A 17,974-nucleotide genomic window follows, 5' to 3' on the forward strand; every position below is an offset into this window, starting at 1 on the left:
GTTACATAAACATCGTTGTTCTTACACAGACACAGTTTTCCTTTCCAGATTTACCCCTGGTAGGACAAGAATAGGTGATCTACTGATATACAAACCCATAATCATGGTAATAATTAAGATTAAGACGGAAAGGGAAACAGGGTTCAAACTTTGAAATTTGACCGATACACCAGGCGTTACAGTGATACCTATGAACAAATAATCTTTTGCATGCTTCAAATTTATTTTCCGATGCAATGGTACGGAAATCATTCATATGATCCAAACAGTTCATTTCATCGAAACTGTTCAGTTCCACAAATCGTATAAATCATTCAGAATGCTTATATAAATCCATTGCAGCATTTTCTAACAGGCACAGCTCTACATTTTTTTTTTACAATTGCCTTGGTGTACAGCATCAAGGAGAAACTGACAGGAATCCATCCATCACAACAGATTCCAAATAACCATGACTTGGATCCATCTCAGGATGATTTTCTGCTGGTGACATCAAGTTTCTGACCTTAGAATTTTTCATACACAAATGAAGGCATTCCCATTTTGTTTCTTTTTCCTCTCCTATGTACAGCTCCATCTGCAATTACCTGCTCACCTTGTCTCAGCATATGAATGACACCAACCATGGTCTGCAGTACAGTAATGGGTGCTTTCTTCACCAGCAGTCACCAATGTTAGCATTTTCAAGCAGAATACACGAGAAATGGCACTGCAGATCACATAATAATTACATTATTAGAATGTATAAAACATGATGGTTTACATTATGTAGAAATGTGGAACATGGTGAAGTATGGATATGAGACAGTTTATGATATAAGTTACTATTGGCAATAAAACAAATCCATGACAGTTCGACAGGCATGCGGAACCTTCATCCATGGAAACATAGATGCAGGATAGGACAAAGCACAAAAGATGTTCTGAGATCATAACAGTATCTATTTCTCTTTCCTATCATGCATTTTGGACAAATTCTAGGGGTAAATGTGCATTTGCAATTTGCAAAGGTAGAAATGAAGACCAAGTTTGACACTAACCAATCAGAAAGATACTCAACACCAGTAAAAGGGTGATTCGAATGGAACGACCAAACTGAGTGGTGTGTTGCTGGCCTTGTATATGAAGCCCACCCATCCTTCCAGATACCCTCGAGTTTTCTTTCCAACCACTGAAACAACTCCTACTTCTTTCAGTTAGCCCATTAAACCTCTGTAAGAACATGACAAAGGGCAAAAATGTTGGAAATCAGCTAAAGTCAAAAGGAACAGACAGCAATATCATACAGCTAGCAACATCATATTTATATTCCCATCTGTTTGCATTTACTAGGCACTTCTGACTTGTAAACATAGATAGTCCTTTTGTGACAAGAAAATGGCCAAAATGTCCCTGTATAACAACCTCCTGGAGAAAAAGGTCCAGTTGCTATGTCTTTTGTTGGTATCTACGCCAATTGGGCGCACACGTAAACAATATGCCCTTCCCGCTAATAACCTGTGGATTATGACTAGTTCAAATTTTTAAGAGGAAATATTTTTGGCGCCCAGGCTGGACTGTAGGTCCTCTCTAGCCAGCTAGAGGGTAAAATGGGAAAGTTTGCATGGGAAATAACATAGTATCAAGTATTCATGGAGGAAAAAAATTAGTCGAAGTTCTGCCAAGTAAATGCAAACAGAGGGCACATTTCTTTCTTTGATTTCATTCATCTACAATAGCTTTCAGTTACCAGAGGTGTAGTTATAGTGTACCTGTGCTAATAAAGTCATAACCCTCCAGTCTAAGTGATTTGGCATATCATATCTTAATGGAAGATGTTCATTGCTCTTGGCTTTCCACAAGCTATTCCTCAACCATCTTATTCTTGTGAAAGACTCGGTGGTTTTCATGATACCAGAAAATGTAGTAGCCTGACTTGAAGCCTCAACCTTATTTGGAGATAATTTTCTATCATTGTCTTTATCGTCAGCAATATTGATCTTCCAATGATCATCTGAACTCAGGTTTGTACTGTGAGCATTAAGCTGCTCAGCGCAAGCTTCACTCTGAGCATTAAAAATTTCTCTGGATGATACTTCAGTGTTATGTCGGCCTTTACTCATTGCCATCATGTCCCTGGAATCATCCACACCAATCAACGCACTCTTTTGTTTGGATGGACTATGATATGTACTTTCTCGTTTCTTTGTTTCTTGAGAAAATTGTGCAGGTGCTGAAAGAAAAGCAACAAGATCGTCTCGTTCCTCATCATCTAGCTTTACCCAGTTGAGCCCTTGCCTGTCACTGTTAATTGAATAATCATTTATTGCTTTCTCTACTTGAGAAATCTGGTCCTCCATTGCTACAACAAACTGCCGACGCCTGGCCACCGTACCCTCTTCCAAAGAATACTTATCATTGCTCATGTTTACAGCTCTCTCAAACTGCTCCAACTGCACAAAAGACACTACCAACCATAAGCAAGACAATGGATAAACTAATCGACCACATGAATGAATGTACGAGCAAGTCAACAACTAAATTTCAGGACAAAAACACACCTGCCATTTTGCAGTCCCTAATGCTGTCTTCAACTCCCTTTGCAAATCGTTCACCTCCTCAAGATTTGCTCCATTGTTGCGCTCACGAATCCAGGTTCTATAGATAGATTCCATTCTAAAAGATAATTCAACAAAGTTAGGAGCCTGACATTGCAATTTGCAAACTAGGAAAAACCTTAACAGCTCATAAATGATTATTCTCCATATGGTCATATTGATAAGCACACAACTTGTCTACTTGAACAATATACAAAAACTTAGCTAGGGGAAACAGAACTGCCAGAAACCATAAAATATATGAGAGATAAATCGAACCCAGCACGGTAAACCGCCAAAAATTCGTAACATCCTAAGTACACAAAAAACATTACAATTGAATAATTCGAGTCTACTCATCCATATTGCACAGTGATGTACTTTTTTAACTCAAGACATCACCAACTATCAATATAACAAGTAAAGTAAAAATTCAGGCAAAGAATGGTAACACTGCACAATGTTCAGCAGCAGTTCACCAACCAAAGCAGGCAAAGAGTCCATTCAGAGGATGAAATCCAAGTACATTTACCAACAAACATTCATCAAAACTACTACATATTTGTATCCAGCCACAACAAGAATCCCAAAACACAACCAGAAATACGCCGGCAAGAACAAGCTCATCTTCGCAAATCAATCAAATCTCTCTCAAGAACTCACAAAAAATCAGAGCTTTATGGAGAAGTAAATCTCAGTACAAAGAACACGCAACAAAATCAAATCCAATCTTTTTCTTCACGCGCCCATGAAAAGGGAAGCGAATCCGAAAGAAAGAAAGAAGAGAAGAGAAGGCACTCACAAGTCCGCCGACTCCTGCACCTCCTCGGCGGCCTGGAAGAAGCCGTCCTTCTGCCACTGCTCGAGCCCTCCCGGCGCCGCCATGGCGGGCGGCCACCACCACCACCGACGCAGGCCGCAGCAGCCGCAGATCAAATCAAAGAAAAACCCACGCCTCCCGCTTCTCGTAACCGGTGAGATCTCGCCGGCGGACGAGGACGAGGAGAGAGCGGCGCTGTGCAAGGCAAGAAAAAAGGAAAGGCGGCGACTTGCTTGGGGTTTTGGCCTCCTTCCTTCCTCCCTCCCTGCCCCGGCCGCCCCCTGTTGCTTGGCGGGGAGGAAGCGGGAGGCGGAGGGGGACGTCAGGAGTAGAGCGGGGGGAGTTGAACTACTCCTCACCTCACTTCTCCTTCTCCTTCTCCTTCTCCTTCCTCTTGGTGTTGGTGTTCTTTCTCTCTCTTGGGGCCGGGTGCTTCCGAGATCCCTGTGTTCCGTACCAGCCGCTGCCCCTCTCTCTCTTTCTTTTTTACGCATACAATTTTTTATTTTTACAGAAATATTATTTTATTGAAATATTATCTTACTTAAAATTCATGAAATTGTCACCGATACGTGGGGCTTAGAAACAAAGTCTATCTATCATGTTCTTTGAAGGTAAGAGGATCTCAGACCAATTTTCGAATGGCTGATGTATAGTCAGGGTTTCTCGTATAAGAGCTCAATTGCATCATCAAATTTTAAAAAAATTATAGTTTTTCAGTAAATTTTGTTCGAAGTTTCTTAATGTTCAATACGGTAAGCACATGTCCCGTTGATATTAGACTTATCTTATACTATTATGTGTGGTAACTCATCGTGTGTAACATAGAAAAATAATTAAACCTACGTTTGAGTATCAAAGCTAAAAGAATTACTCAATTTACATTAAAAATTAAACGTTAAACTCCACATTTAGTCTTACTCTTTATATTCTAATTTTGCCTTGAACTTAACTATTGATTATTTATCCTTGACTTTTGAATGTGACTAAATAACGCTCGAGAATCTATTTGATAATATCTTTTTAGTGCAACACTTCGAACCCTATTTTACATGGTAAGCTTTTTGTTAGCTTGAGGGTGATTTTCGGCAATGTAAATTCTACTTTATTAGTTTCATTGATTTGAGCCAAGTGATCTCTATTTAACCAAAACAAAACATGTGTTGTTTAAAGAGTATTAATTTAATGTGAGTCTATAGTAGCAGAAATCCAATCACAGCGTAGATAAAAACCACCACATATATGGTTTAGAATGTTACGCTCCCTTTATTCCAAATATAACCATATCAAAATTTATACCACAATATAAACATCTCACATTGCATCAAAAGCTCTCCTACCAATTGAAAGCTTATGAAGAGAATCTAAACTATTGAAAATTTTTAAAAAAGGATCACTCAAATGATTATAAGGATTTTTTGACTCAACATTAATATCTATTAAACATATGAATACTTGTATTTTGCATGGAAGGTGTATTTGTTTGGTTTTAGAAGCTGTGATCAAAATCAGATTGCATTAAGAAATTCACCTTTTTGCAACGGAGAATAAACTATGCATCTTTTTACGTCTATCCTAAATGCAAGCTTGTGTAGAAACAATGTTGTAATTAATTAAAGTTGGATGTGCCACTATTGTCGGCGGTGTTACCCCCACAACCACCCAATCAAATGTTCCATTGTAAGGCATTGTCACATTTTATCAAACTATAAAAGCAATGAAACCATATTAAATTCAAGGAAAAGTACGGCTTGATCAAATTGTAATAGAAAATGGTCTTTCAATGTATAACCATTGTTTTACTTAGAGAAAATATACCAGTGTTGTAGTATAGTTTCTTGAAAGCATGGTTATGTTTGGTACTCTAATAGTCGAACATAAAAATCATTCCTATTGCAACTTTTTTCTTCAATAAAGTTGTACAACAAGCAGCAATGAATATTGGTCGATTCTAAGCAAAATAAATACTATCTCCATCCTCGTTACAAAAGGCTAGAAAAATAAACTGTGAAAACCCCATCCGCCCCAAAAAACAAATCCAAATTTAAAGCTAAAAATTCAAATATCAGCTTAGAAGCTTAAGTAAAAACGGTGATTAATAAATGAGGAATGAATGTGAGTGAAAAGGTAGGTAGAGATAAAAATAAAATGAATCTTGAAAAAGAAATTATTGCTTTGATATGTAGAACTATGATTCTTATATTTTTAAGAGAAAATTTAAATATAAGAAATAATTATATTTTGAGTGGAGGCAAGTATACTAAAACAATATCAATCCAATAAAATAATGAAATTAAATAAAGTGTCGGCTGTTGGTGGCAGGTACGGCGCCAGCGCATTGGGAGGCAAAAATAGGGAATTGTGATGGCGACCACTGTAGGGCAAATGGATGCTGATGCGCCAGCCACCTTGGGTACACTGAAATGTGGGCCCATATGTCCTCTTATCTAGTTTTTTTTTCTGCATTGGTGTTCTTGTCTGTAAAGAATGTTCTCTTCCACATTTTTCACATTCTTTGCTATTACTATTTTCTGTTCCACCCGTTTTAAAATATTATAATTATTTTTTATGTTTAAATTTTGTACCGTAATACAAGTATTCTCATAATTTTCTTGATTCTACTGATTATAAAACTAGTCAAATTTTTAGAAAAAGAATCTAAACAATTCAAACTTTAAAATTTAACCATTGAAGTCACTTAAAAGAGAACCTTTTGACTAAATGTGGAAAATTTAACTTTTTGTCACTCGTTGTCTATGACATGTAAGCTATCATGAGTCTATGACATGTGGGTTCAGTAATAATTTTGTTATGAACATTTGTAAAAATTCGTAAGAGTAGCAAAAAGTTAAATGCCCCACTAAATATTGCTTATTTAAATAATCTATAAATATTTATATTTTGGACTGGTGGTAGTACTATGTTACTAACATAGCATTGCTTTTTAGGACTAAAATTCAAGTAATGCATTTTCTTTTGACTAGTTCCTTTTAAACTGAACTGAGGAATAATTGTATTTGATACCTACATTACTCTTTGTAGTAAAACAACAAAAAACCCTTAAAGTTACTACAAAATTAACTTTCCAATTTTGAAGTTAATTTCTAGACTCAAACAAAAGTGGAAAATATAAAATTTAACATACCTAAGATCTAAAGGCATCCTTGGGAATAGCTTTCACAAAAAATGATGGAATTTGATCTTTTTAATAAAATAATCTGAAAAAACTTCTGTGCTTCAAAAGAGCCCAAAACATTCAAATATTCCCGCTTTTACACGAGCGGGCAATCTGGCAGATGATCATGCACTAATTGCTACAGTTATCATATTTATTATTAAGATAAGTCCCTTATTAATTCCATAAGATTCACACCTAGACAATAACATAATCTACAGATGTTACTACCTCCGTCTTGAAATAAGATCATTTTTTAGTTTTTTATACGATGTTTTGACTTTTCGTCTTATTTGAAATTTTTTATGATTAATATTTTATTTTTACTAGATGATAAAAACATAAATAGTACTTTATGTATGACTAATTTTTTTAGTTTTTATACAAATTTTTAAATATACGAATGGTCAAATATTGAACACGAGAAAACAAAAAATGAAGTTACTATGGGACGGAGGAAGTAGGGAAGAGGTTTTTAATCAATATAATTATCTGTTCCAAGGCTGGCAATCTGGTATGATTTGATCATTAGGATGTAGTACTGCCCATGATTGTAAGATCCAATCATTTTTAATAATATTTTGCTTTGAAGGCACCAGCCAAAAAACTAACTTGTTGCTTTGATGATCTGTATTGCGAATTTGCGATGAGGTAGCCAGTTCATGTGCGCTCCACGGCTCAACTACTTATTGCTGCTGTTGCTTGCTTCTACTAATCATTTGCTTGCCTTTCGCAACAACACATTCACAAATATTTATCAATTCGATTTTTGTTTTGGCACATCATTATAAATTCGGAGTGATTTTGAAATGCAAGACTGATTACATGCAGTCAACTTCTCTTAAATAAGCTGATGTCTTTTCTGGTATTTGTTCTACAAATTTAAAAAGTGATTTGATATAAGCTCCTTAGGGTATTTACGCTGCAAGTGGCCTCAGTCAGTCCATCCTCCCAATCCCTCCCTCCGGTGCAGAACCCTCGCACAATAAAAACAAAAATACCCTGTGCTTAAATATAAGCTCCTTAGGGTATTTACACTACAAGTGGCCTTAGTTAAGTGGTCTTAGATGCCACGTAAGCTGAGGCCTCAGTTAAGTGGTCTCATATGCCATGTAAACTAATACCACTAGTTAAAAAAAATATTCCATGGTATAAGTGTCTTCAACATATATTATATTTTTATGTCAGTTCTTAATATTTTTAAATTTAGTTCTTACATATTTTTAAGTCCAAAATTTTACACACTAAACCTCGTAATATGAAATTAGTATATATTTCAATCCTCCACCGACAACTCAGAGCTCGGGCAACATCCGCGACGGTCGAGTGGTGCGGCATGGAACTCTAGCAACATGGATGTTGAGGGGCACGGTACGGGTCCATCTTCTCTAGTTGTGGACAACGATGGGGCTCACGCTAGGACATAAGGTGGTGAAGGCACAACCTCTACAATGTGGACTCTTGCCATGCCCCTGCATCATCCTCTGTCGAGACCACCGTGTCCTACAGAAGACTCAAGCGGCCTGGTGAGACTACTTGCCCCCACCCTATCTCTCCTCCACGAGCAACCGGTAACGGACGTGGTATGCTGAGACCACTCGTACGTGTATCCGCTCTCTAAATGTCCTTAGTCGTTCCAATGTATTTACATAGAAATACACGTGGATACTTTCTTGGTGACCAATGACGAAGACAGCCAGGACCATACTGTCAGGTCACAGTTCAACATAAGTTGTCCATAGTACATGGTATGAAAGTTATTGCAGCGTACACATACATACAAGGATCACCAAAAGTGGGCATCTGAAACATGATTCATGTCCCACTGAATTAGTAGCATACAACAAAAATGAAGTAACATTGCCATTAAATATCCCCACTAGGAACAGTAACTTCAGATCCAGACAAGTGTTTAGATAAAAACAATGCTACCTCCATCTCATAATAACATCATTTTTCCTTCTCATAATAACATCATTTTTCCTTGTCCAACGTTTGATCATTCGTCTTATTTGATTTTTTTTTGCGATTAATATTTTTATTGTTACTAAATGATAAAATTAAAATATGAATAGTACTTTATACGTGACTAATTTTTTTATGTTTTTGTACAAATTTTTCAAATAAGATGAATGGTCAAACGTTGAACACGGAAAAAACAAAAAATAAAGTTATTATGGGACAGAGGTAGTAATAGGTTCAGCACATAACTCTGTTCGATTGTTTGTATTCATGTTTGTTTTCCACTCACGTTTTCTAAATTATTAAATGATATTTTTTTCAAAAAAAAGTCTATAATAAAATTGCTTTAAGAAACCATATTAGTCTATTTTTTAATTTTTACTAAATACTACTTAAATTAATCATACGCTAATCCATCACTCTTTTGCGTGTTGGGAGAAGGGTTCTTAAATCCCAACCCCTCCACAAGAAAAAAAAAACACTCTCTCAAGGACCAGTGTTTAGTTGTTCTAGCATATGGACCACATGGGGAAAACTAATTTAACAGAAATCCCATATGCAGTTTCATGGTCAGAAATATGTGATGCTCTTCCGATAAACAAGCTAAAAGGTCGGCGTTATGGGTCGAAGACATCACTCCATCCCAAATAAAATTAGTTTAGAAGTAGCTTTCCTCCACCAAAACCAGCAGGTTTGCACTAACAACGAGGGGGCAGCTTACTTAAATCTGAAGCCACAGATGCACACACTGATGACTGGATTTTCGCGTAATTGTCGGACCAGACATCTGATGTTCGAGCTGTGCATCGTCAGTTGGGAGAGGAGGAGGTCAAGTGCCATGCCAATGCCAGTCCTTGGATCCCTCTCCAGGAAAGAACAGATTGCAGTCAGTCAGTTGTAGGTAGCCCATGTGCAACAGCTCCACCATCCACATGTCAGCTCAGCCATTCCCAGCATACTCCAATTCAGGTCTTGGACATCCAAACTAGGAATCGAGCATGGCCAAGCCTGAGGTACATGAAGTGACAATGGACAAAACTATCCTTCTTTGTAGATCTTTGTAGTCCAGTGCAAGCTTCACATCCCAACATGCATTCCCCCTGCAAGAAACCAAAAATAAAGATGGCAAGCAAGCAATGCTGATGTCAGGCACTCAATGAGTGAATAGTAATGATGTGTGCCTTTAAGCATGAAGTACGGTACCGATCGAAGTCATGTGGTTCGCCTAATCCTTCGAGCATGGGAGTAAATATGGAGAGGAGTGTTTCAAGCACCATCCTGTCATTTTCCTTGATCTGAGTACAGACAAGTGATGAGGGTTAGCTGCAGGCTTCATTTTGGGGTCTTTGTCAGGCACATAGTATTCTTCACACATCATTCAGGAAAACAATAATAATAATAAAAAGATCCTTACATCAGCCTTTGGAGTGGATTCGTTCTGACCACAATTTAGAACAGCACGGAGATGGGACACCAAGCGTTGAGGCAGGCCATACGTGGGAGGTCCTCCAAATCTGGACAGCCATGTCCCACGTACCATATGACTTGTTTGGCTTGTAGTTACGGACATAGATGAACAATCTTCTTCATCCATAGATGTATCAAGATCTGTAGACAATCACACATGAAAGTAACAATGTTATGTCTATATTTACTCGAATTGATAAATTGTCACCCAATGCTCCGCCATTGAAACCAAAAGGTGGTTAGATTAAATTAGAATCATCAAGCTAAACCCTTTGGAAAGAACATTAGTGTTATGAGATCCAGCCGCTCCACCACCACCATGACGAAAAGTAAAGAAAACCACACTAAGTAGAGTATTCACACATTGCTAAGGAGCAACACTTCTGTAAAACATTACCTAAAGGTATAACATCATAAGGGTTGTCTCCTCTTGGTAGAAAACCATAGAATGTGATAAGATGAGATCCTGGATGCTTCCCATAACTGAGAAAACACTGCTCCCCTGCTTTGCATGGTCTGGACAAAGGAAATTTTAAAGAGTTTGTAGCTTTATCTACCCGACCATAGTTAAGAATGTGAGGAGAGACCTACAGAAAAAATAACGTAAAGCATGAGAAAGAAACCTGTAGACCAATAAAGGAAAATTTTGGAATTGTTTCAGGGATAATGTTGCAAACCGAGTGGTTCAGAAGTCCAGCGATAGGAATCAAGCAAGTTGCTAATTTCCCACTACTTAACACAACCATCATACTGTTAGAATACCATAATTCACAAGCCCATAGAAAATTGTCCCATGTATACACATCTTGTTTGAATATATCAGGATAATTTATGCACAGTATTGGAAATAACTCATCATACTGCTGGCGCAAATGCTGAAACAAAAAGATAACTAACTGGTCATACCAATTGAGTAGTAATCCAAAGAATTAAGAGAACAATACCACAGCAGTATATAACCTGCCTAGCTTGCATTAGCTCATCAAAAAGAAGGGTTCCTTCTAATGCAGCAAGCGCATCAATTCCAAAACTCAGCCCTAGAAATTCATACAAGAAATGAATTTCAAGTTGAAAATATAATTTCTTTCAGAAGAGAATAAACAATAAATACCTGTATTGAAATTTTTTGGGAGTGCCTCAAAGTATATCTTAAAATTTGAAGATGGATTGTTCCGCTCTCTGATACTCCACAACAATAGCATAGTCTCAGTGGTAATGCTATCCAAACCTTTCAATGCAAGAAACTGCAAAAGCATAGAAAAATATCTATGTATGATAACCAGGAAAGTAAGCGTCAGAGCATTGGTCTGTTTGCAGGAGTTTTAGCAGCAATTTCCATGAGCTGCACTTCATACAATATGCCAAGCACTTCATACCTAGAGCCAGATCGCTTCATGTTGAAAATCAAACTATAAGTAGGTTAAAGTAAAAACATACAATTTTTAATTTCCCAGAGGGTCCCATGCTAGCCATAACTAGTTTCTGCCACCAGAATGGAGTAGTGGGTGTTTACGAACTGTGGAAACAGGATTACCAAGGTAGAGCATACCATGTCAGACTGACAGAGAAGTTCCTCAGATATGATAGCAGACTCTGGAATTTCAAGTCCAATATCCCCCACGTTCATATTTTCAGAAGCTACCATTCCTCTCCCAGCTCCTTCAAAAACTAAAATTTCCGAATCAGATAATGACAGGTGTAATAAATGGTATAAATATCAATCGTCACATACTTACATCAATTGATAGTTAATTAAAATTAGTTATATGGGGAAAAAATCAGGAAAATAACTAAGAATCCTGATATGCAGCAAACAATAACATTTCTGTATCATCTACCATTAATTCAACTAAATTACCTATTATCTAGTTGTCTGTTGTACAGCCTATAGTACAGCCATAAATCCCACAGCTACACAAACATTTTAAAAACAATCAGAAATTCTTGATTATGCAAACAAAAGCATAAAAGAAACTTTATTACACAGAAAGATTGCACCATCTCGATTTTCTTGTCATCATATTTTTTTTGTTTCTACATTCTACTGTAGAAGACAGAAAACTTCTCAAGTTTCAATGGGCAGAATTCAGCATGGAGCACTCATGATCCATAATACTAAGGAATAGGGAGTGGCACACACTATCTAAGTCTTGTCTAGGGACTTACATGCTATTTGCAATTTAGTTTTAACACCATGTTCCTTGCCCCATTTCAGAAGAGAATCCTCCATGTGCTGGTCTTGCATTTGAACAACCATTTGGCCATTGTCTTCCAACTCAGTAGATCTGAGCCTAATAAGTACTTCATCACGTATGACTTGCAAAACTCCCGCGGCACCATCATTGGCACTCAAAAGCAACGTGTTCAAGATTTTGAGCAACAAATTTAGAGATTCAAGTTCATTCCTTGAAGATAATGGCCCAAAATCATTGTCTCCAGAAAAATAAAGCTCGAGCTGTAGGAAATCAATGCAAACTAGTTTTGTCAGAAGATAGAATGGAATATACTCTAGAACCTTTTTCTCTTATTTCTGAAAAAAATAATGAACGACAAAACATGTAACACCTCATCCATATGAGCTACCCTAGCAGTTTCGATCATCGTATCCAGTATTTTGAAGGTATCAGCAGCAGAACATGAGGTTGGAACTTGAAATAGACAGGACAGGTTCCTACTGTCCAATATCCTCTGCATTGTTTATACAAGAAATGAACTTAGTAAAATTTTTTTGAGATGTCTGCAGCTGCATATTTCAACAGGTATGAGAACCACACAAATGAAGAAACTGAACATATATTAATTCATCTCACTTCACCTTGATATGAAATTTTAGAACTGTAATATAAGCTAGAGGATAACGTGTGATATTATATACAGCTAAAACCATTTATCGTCTGAGCACTACAGAACCATGCCATTTATAAAGAAATACAAGGCTGTTACCCTTCCCTGGCATGGGTGATATACATCATATCGTGATACTCAGCTACATGCCAGTATTTTTTGAGATATGAGCGCTTTGGCCACATAAAAATAGAGAACACCTGCTTTTCTTACATGCCACTTAACTCAACCAATGAATACATAAAACACTTTTCAGTGGCACAGATCATACTGCAATAATAGTAATGATTTACACAATATGAAGTATGGCATTGACCAAAGCACTTAAGCTCCTCCCAAGCTAACTTAACCACAAAATTAACCAAACATTTCGCAAGAACCAAAACCGGCAGACCGAAAATAAAAAAAAAAACTTTTTTTTTTCTGTCTTGCCATGCTCCTGCCCTAATACTAACACGAAAAAAATTGAAAAAATAGGCCTCCAATCGTGGTGTTTCGCAGAGTTGCCCCAGTGAAGCAAAGATAGCACAGAGAAACCCCTCTGAAACCAAAATCCTAAACGAACCACCGCAATCTACCGTTGCAGAGATTCCCATCCTCGCACACGCTCGCTCGTGGGCATGGTACCTTCTTGTCATGAAAGAGGGGGTCCTCCTCGGAGAGGGGCGGCAGGCGAACGGCCACCACCTCTCCTCCTCCCGCTGCCGCCGCCGCCATGGTCGCCGCCGGCCGGGACGGATTGGGGTTGTTTCGGCGTGAGGAGGCCGCTGCTTACATGGATCCTCTGGGCGTTCGGTCCAGTCCAGGCCCACTTCTTTCGGCCCAAAAGCGCGATGCCCGGCCCGGCCCGTTAGCAGCCGCTTGACCTGCTCGATTCAATTCTCTTTTGGTCAACGTCGGCACTCTCTTGATGCCTTGTTTACCGAATGGCGAGAAATGTCCTCATCTTTGGTCATTTTTTTTTAATGCTGCAAATCGTGCTCGTTTGATAGGCTGCATTGTAGTGCGAATCTGTTGGCAAGCTCTGGTTTTTTCACTTCGGCATACTTGGTGGTAGCATCGTGGACAAGTTCATTCACAGCCTGAAATCTCAGTAAGGGATTGTTTAGATGTGGCTAAACTTTTTAGCCTTATATCACATCGGATATTTGGACACTAATTTGAAGTATTAAATATAGACTAATCAAAAAACTAATTTCATAAATAAGAGCTAATCCGCTAGACGATTTTTTTAAGTCTAATTAATCTATAATTACCAAATGTTTATTGTAGCATTATATAGGCTAATCATAGATTAATTAGGCTCATTAGATTCGTCTCGTAAATTAGTCCAAGATTATGCATGGGTTTTATTTATAGACTATGTTTACTATTTATAATAAGTGTTCAAACATCTGATGTGACTAGGCGCTAAAGTTTAGCCCCTAGAAATAAACACCACCTAAGATTTTCAACCAGCTACTTCTTCCATGAGAAAATCCAATCTATTCCATCCCGCCCTAGCCGGCTGTGTCCTCAACCCGCGCGCTTCACCAATGAATCCGAGTTTGAGTAGGTCAAGCGACTGCTCAAGTCGCCGAAGCTCCCAACACCATGGGCGTTGCCCTTCTAGGCCAGCGATGTGGGATGGTATGGAGAGGACATTGTCGTTGGATGTACGAGGAACGACGGTTGTCCCTCTAACACGTAATAATTATCCTGTTAGATGTTTTTCTGTTCCTACAGCATTTGGGAGCTAAGGTCAATCTCAATGAGAGTTTTATGGGCAATAAATAGGGTGCCATGTAGACGTTTTTGATGATGTGACAAAGTATTAATGAAGAGAGAGATGAAATGAGTTTCATGGAGATGACACTGTTACCTAGATAACTTATGTTTTGCATGTAACCTAGAAAACAAGAATAGATGAAACTATGCATTGAGCTGAGAGGGGTGTTTTATCCTAGTTTCAAACTTTTTAGATGACATGTCACTCTAGTTAATCGTGTCTATAAACTTACATTGAGTATGCCCTAAGAAGCATCTCTAGCAGCACATCTGAATTTGGTCATTCACATCTTTGTTTAGATGATCATCTAAAATAGGTTTATCTTTATATCTCTTTGTACTCCAGTAGATCATCCATATATGACATCTCCATATCTCTTTGGTGGATGGAAAGAGAACATCCAAATATAAGGTTTTCTCTCAATTGATATGGATAACATCTAAAATTAAAAGATGAGATGAATGTTCTGCTAGAGATTAATTTTTATTTTTCATCCTCTATTTTCAATATATAGAGGATAGAATGGATGTACCGCTAGAGATGCTCTGACTAGAAAATTTTTAGGTTATACATGAAAAGGGGTTGTGCCTGGTACCTGGGCAAGGTTTAAACCATTGATGAGAATAAGGGGTGATTTTTTTGGCATATGTATATTATTTTAAATGTCTTCAGTGATGGTGGACGGTGACAGTGAATAAGTCACCTTATTGTTTTCTATCACTTTTGTATAAATTAGCCCCTGCTATTTTCTAATAGACAAAATAATCTACATTTGGTTAAAACAATAGTTGATAAAATATTATGATATTTTGTAATATATTTCTATAGTAAAATATGAATATTTTGCTAGTTGAGAGAAAAATCTAAATAGCATATTTGTAAATAAAAAATAATTTATGAATAAAAATTTTATATACGTATATATAGCGATATAAAAGCCAACTGGAAGATAAACTTTGATGAAAAAACACTAAAATTAACTTTAATTTAACGTTAAAAATTTAAATTTTGGTAAATAAATATAAGCAGAAACGGAAGAACGGAGGTGGAACATTGACAACATCAAGCAGTCATGCACAACGCCACAAAGTGGAGATTTTTGGGTAGATCCCCCAGTTATACAACTAACCAGTTCGTCAATCTATTCCAAAGCTCCTGACAAAGGTACTGATAACTGATCTAAACTTGACTATTCACATTAGAGGCTATTCTCAAATGCTCCTGACAACATCGATTTGCCGGTAACCAGATTCTCAAAAGAGGCAATCATCCAATCTGGATGAAAATCTTTTGAACAGATACAGAAAATTGATTCCCACCTGAAAGGAAAGAATTAGCTAGTCAAGTTTATTGTAAAAAAAATCGAACTAAAACTATACTCGAAAGTCCAAATCGCAAAACTCAATGATAATTTCTAATTAAGTTCCATCCATAACAATATTTATTTGACAATGCAATATCCATCTAGGACATCAACTACTTATTTAGTTTCTGGGAACAACCAACATAACCCTCTTTGTTTTCACATATAACTACTATTTTTTTTAAAGAAAAAGATATTAAGCTCTCCTATTTCCATTACCGGCAAGCAACCGAACCAAAGTATCAGATATGTTTTGCTTTCAGTTATTAAAATATATTACTGTATTGGTTTCAGTACAACTTTTCATGCATGCATGAGGTGATTATTTGGCCTTTTTGAGGAAAAATGTGAAACGACATATTTACAAATAAAAAATCATTTATCAATAAACTTTTATATACATATTCTTAATAAGCTAAAAGCAAAGGCTAGCTGGAGAATAAACTATGATAAAAAACTTCATAATCAAATTCAAATTTAAGTATAAACTGCACAAAAGCAAATAGACGAGGGTGTCAGACTTTGGGCCTATACTTTGGGTTGACCTATTCCCTTAAGAGTGGCAAAACATTGCAGGAGCAGTAGTTTTGTCATGTACCTATATGGCCTGAGTTTGCTGGGAGAAACCTGATCTCACGATGAACACATCCATTCTTTTGCATCCATCCATGCATACTTGTGATGTGAAGCTTACAGTACTAAAATGTGCTATTCATCAAGGGGAACAACTTCTGTACACTAAATTGGTGCTAATTTTCTGTCATGTGAAGCCTACCGTGGGAGTAGCGAGAGCGGGTGTTATTAGCGAAAACAAACCAAAAAAATGAATGCCAAAATTGCCCCCAATCGCACATTTACAAACCTTAATTACAAACCGAAAACTCATATTGTTTCTACTGGTAGTATAACACCGTAAATAAATAACTACTTAATAACGAAATGATGCATAAAATACACCAAAAAAATTACAATACGGATTTGCATATAAATTGAGAAAAATTGAAAGAGATAGAATAGGCTAATTCAACAATATAATCATAAACCTGCGACAGCGTCCAAAACTCTAAATTAAGAGCAATTTTATGAGAAGATATCATAAGATACCACACCTTCCACTCCCAAATTAAAATCGCCATCGCTGATCACACATTCACACCCGGACAGTAGGCCTTCCGGCCGTGGCCGTCGGCCACTTGATGGACATGCCACTACCTGGCCGGGGCCTCAGCGAGCTCTTCCTCCCGTACGCCGCCGGCGAGCCGCCACCAGCCGCCGCCGCCGCGCCGCCGTGCTGCTGCAGCCTGGAGAGCTTGAAGTACGTGTCCGGCGACATGGGCGGGCCGACCGGGCTCAGCGGCGACAGCGCCGCGCAGTACCGCAGGTCCAGCAGCGACTCGTTGCGCCGGAACCTCTCGATGAACTCCGCCGCGCGCCTGTCGATGTCGTCGCCGGCGCCGGCCACCGGCGACGGCTGCACCGCGCGCCTCGGGGAGCGGACTACCTCGGCCGCCGCCGGCGAGGAGGCCGCGCTGTAGAAGAAGCTCGACTCCCCGCTGTCGCCGTCGCCGTCGTCCATGCAGTCCAGCAGGCTCGGCGTCCGGGACAGCCGGTGACTGCTGCAGCCGGGCGATGACGACGCCGGTGCCGGAGAAGAAGGAGACGCACTACTGATGCGAACCACGGCTCTGGTCGCCCTCGCCGCCCTCTGCAGCACACGGCGTAGGAGCGTGCCATGCTCCTGCTCCTCCTCCTCCATCAAGCTTGTGGCGACCATGCCATGAAAAAGCCAGCTTGAGACTAGCCTACTACAAGTATGGAGGAGGCTAAGGTTTGAGTCGTTGTAGCTGTAGATCATCATGAGCGTGGAATCTAAACTATCGAGGAAATACTCTTCGTCGACTTCTCGTCTATTATATGCTATTCAAATAGTTATTAAAAAAATATAAAAAAAGTTGTGAAGATAAACTATATATCACCACATAAACATATAAGTTAAAAT

The 17,974-nt window shown here is 38.3% G+C and overlaps 3 protein-coding genes across 3 annotated transcripts; all 3 read right to left on the minus strand.

The window, feature by feature from the left end:
• Nucleotides 1-237: 237 nt before the first annotated feature.
• Nucleotides 238-3,831, minus strand: LOC102703886. Its single transcript, XM_006659179.3, has 5 exons — nucleotides 3,379-3,831; nucleotides 2,541-2,655; nucleotides 1,752-2,432; nucleotides 1,041-1,212; nucleotides 238-709 (listed from the first exon to the last, which is right to left on the minus strand). Exons 1-5 carry the CDS (start codon nucleotides 3,459-3,461, stop codon nucleotides 684-686), a joined length of 1,077 nt encoding a protein of 358 aa, XP_006659242.1. The 5' UTR covers nucleotides 3,462-3,831; the 3' UTR covers nucleotides 238-683.
• Nucleotides 3,832-8,895: 5,064 nt separating this feature from the next.
• Nucleotides 8,896-13,572, minus strand: LOC102716240 (actin-histidine N-methyltransferase). Its single transcript, XM_015840261.2, has 11 exons — nucleotides 13,472-13,572; nucleotides 12,566-12,688; nucleotides 12,167-12,455; nucleotides 11,550-11,668; nucleotides 11,112-11,244; nucleotides 10,961-11,037; nucleotides 10,678-10,875; nucleotides 10,398-10,587; nucleotides 9,948-10,141; nucleotides 9,737-9,828; nucleotides 8,896-9,633 (listed from the first exon to the last, which is right to left on the minus strand). The coding sequence occupies exons 1-11, from the start codon at nucleotides 13,559-13,561 to the stop codon at nucleotides 9,519-9,521; spliced, it is 1,620 nt and encodes a 539-aa protein (XP_015695747.2). The 5' UTR covers nucleotides 13,562-13,572; the 3' UTR covers nucleotides 8,896-9,518.
• Nucleotides 13,573-16,822: 3,250 nt separating this feature from the next.
• On the minus strand, nucleotides 16,823-17,749 carry LOC107304708. Its single transcript, XM_015840054.2, has one exon. The coding sequence runs from the start codon at nucleotides 17,747-17,749 to the stop codon at nucleotides 17,126-17,128; it is 624 nt and encodes a 207-aa protein (XP_015695540.2). The 3' UTR covers nucleotides 16,823-17,125.
• Between the last annotated feature and the right edge of the window lie 225 nt (nucleotides 17,750-17,974).

This window comes from Oryza brachyantha, chromosome 8 (assembly GCF_000231095.2).
Source record: "Oryza brachyantha chromosome 8, ObraRS2, whole genome shotgun sequence".
Taxonomy (NCBI): domain Eukaryota; kingdom Viridiplantae; phylum Streptophyta; class Magnoliopsida; order Poales; family Poaceae; genus Oryza; species Oryza brachyantha.

Bases quoted from the DNA above. Each gene is read 5' to 3' on its own strand.
- LOC102703886 (XM_006659179.3), bottom strand. From the start codon at position 3,461: ATGGCGGCGCCGGGAGGGCTCGAGCAGTGGCAGAAGGACGGCTTCTTC. The intron at 2,433-2,540 runs GTGTGTTTTTGT...TCTTTTGTGCAG, and splicing joins TAGGGACTGCAAAATGGCAG to TTGGAGCAGTTTGAGAGAGC. The intron at 1,213-1,751 runs GTACACTATAAC...ATGTTCTTACAG, and splicing joins TTATGACTTTATTAGCACAG to AGGTTTAATGGGCTAACTGA.
- LOC102716240 (XM_015840261.2), bottom strand. From the start codon at position 13,561: ATGGCGGCGGCGGCAGCGGGAGGAGGAGAGGTGGTGGCCGTTCGCCTG. The intron at 12,689-13,471 runs GTACCATGCCCA...TAAACAATGCAG, and splicing joins CCCTCTTTCATGACAAGAAG to AGGATATTGGACAGTAGGAA. The intron at 10,876-10,960 runs GTTATATACTGC...TTTTTGTTTCAG, and splicing joins AGCTAATGCAAGCTAGGCAG to CATTTGCGCCAGCAGTATGA.
- LOC107304708 (XM_015840054.2), bottom strand. From the start codon at position 17,749: ATGGTCGCCACAAGCTTGATGGAGGAGGAGGAGCAGGAGCATGGCACG.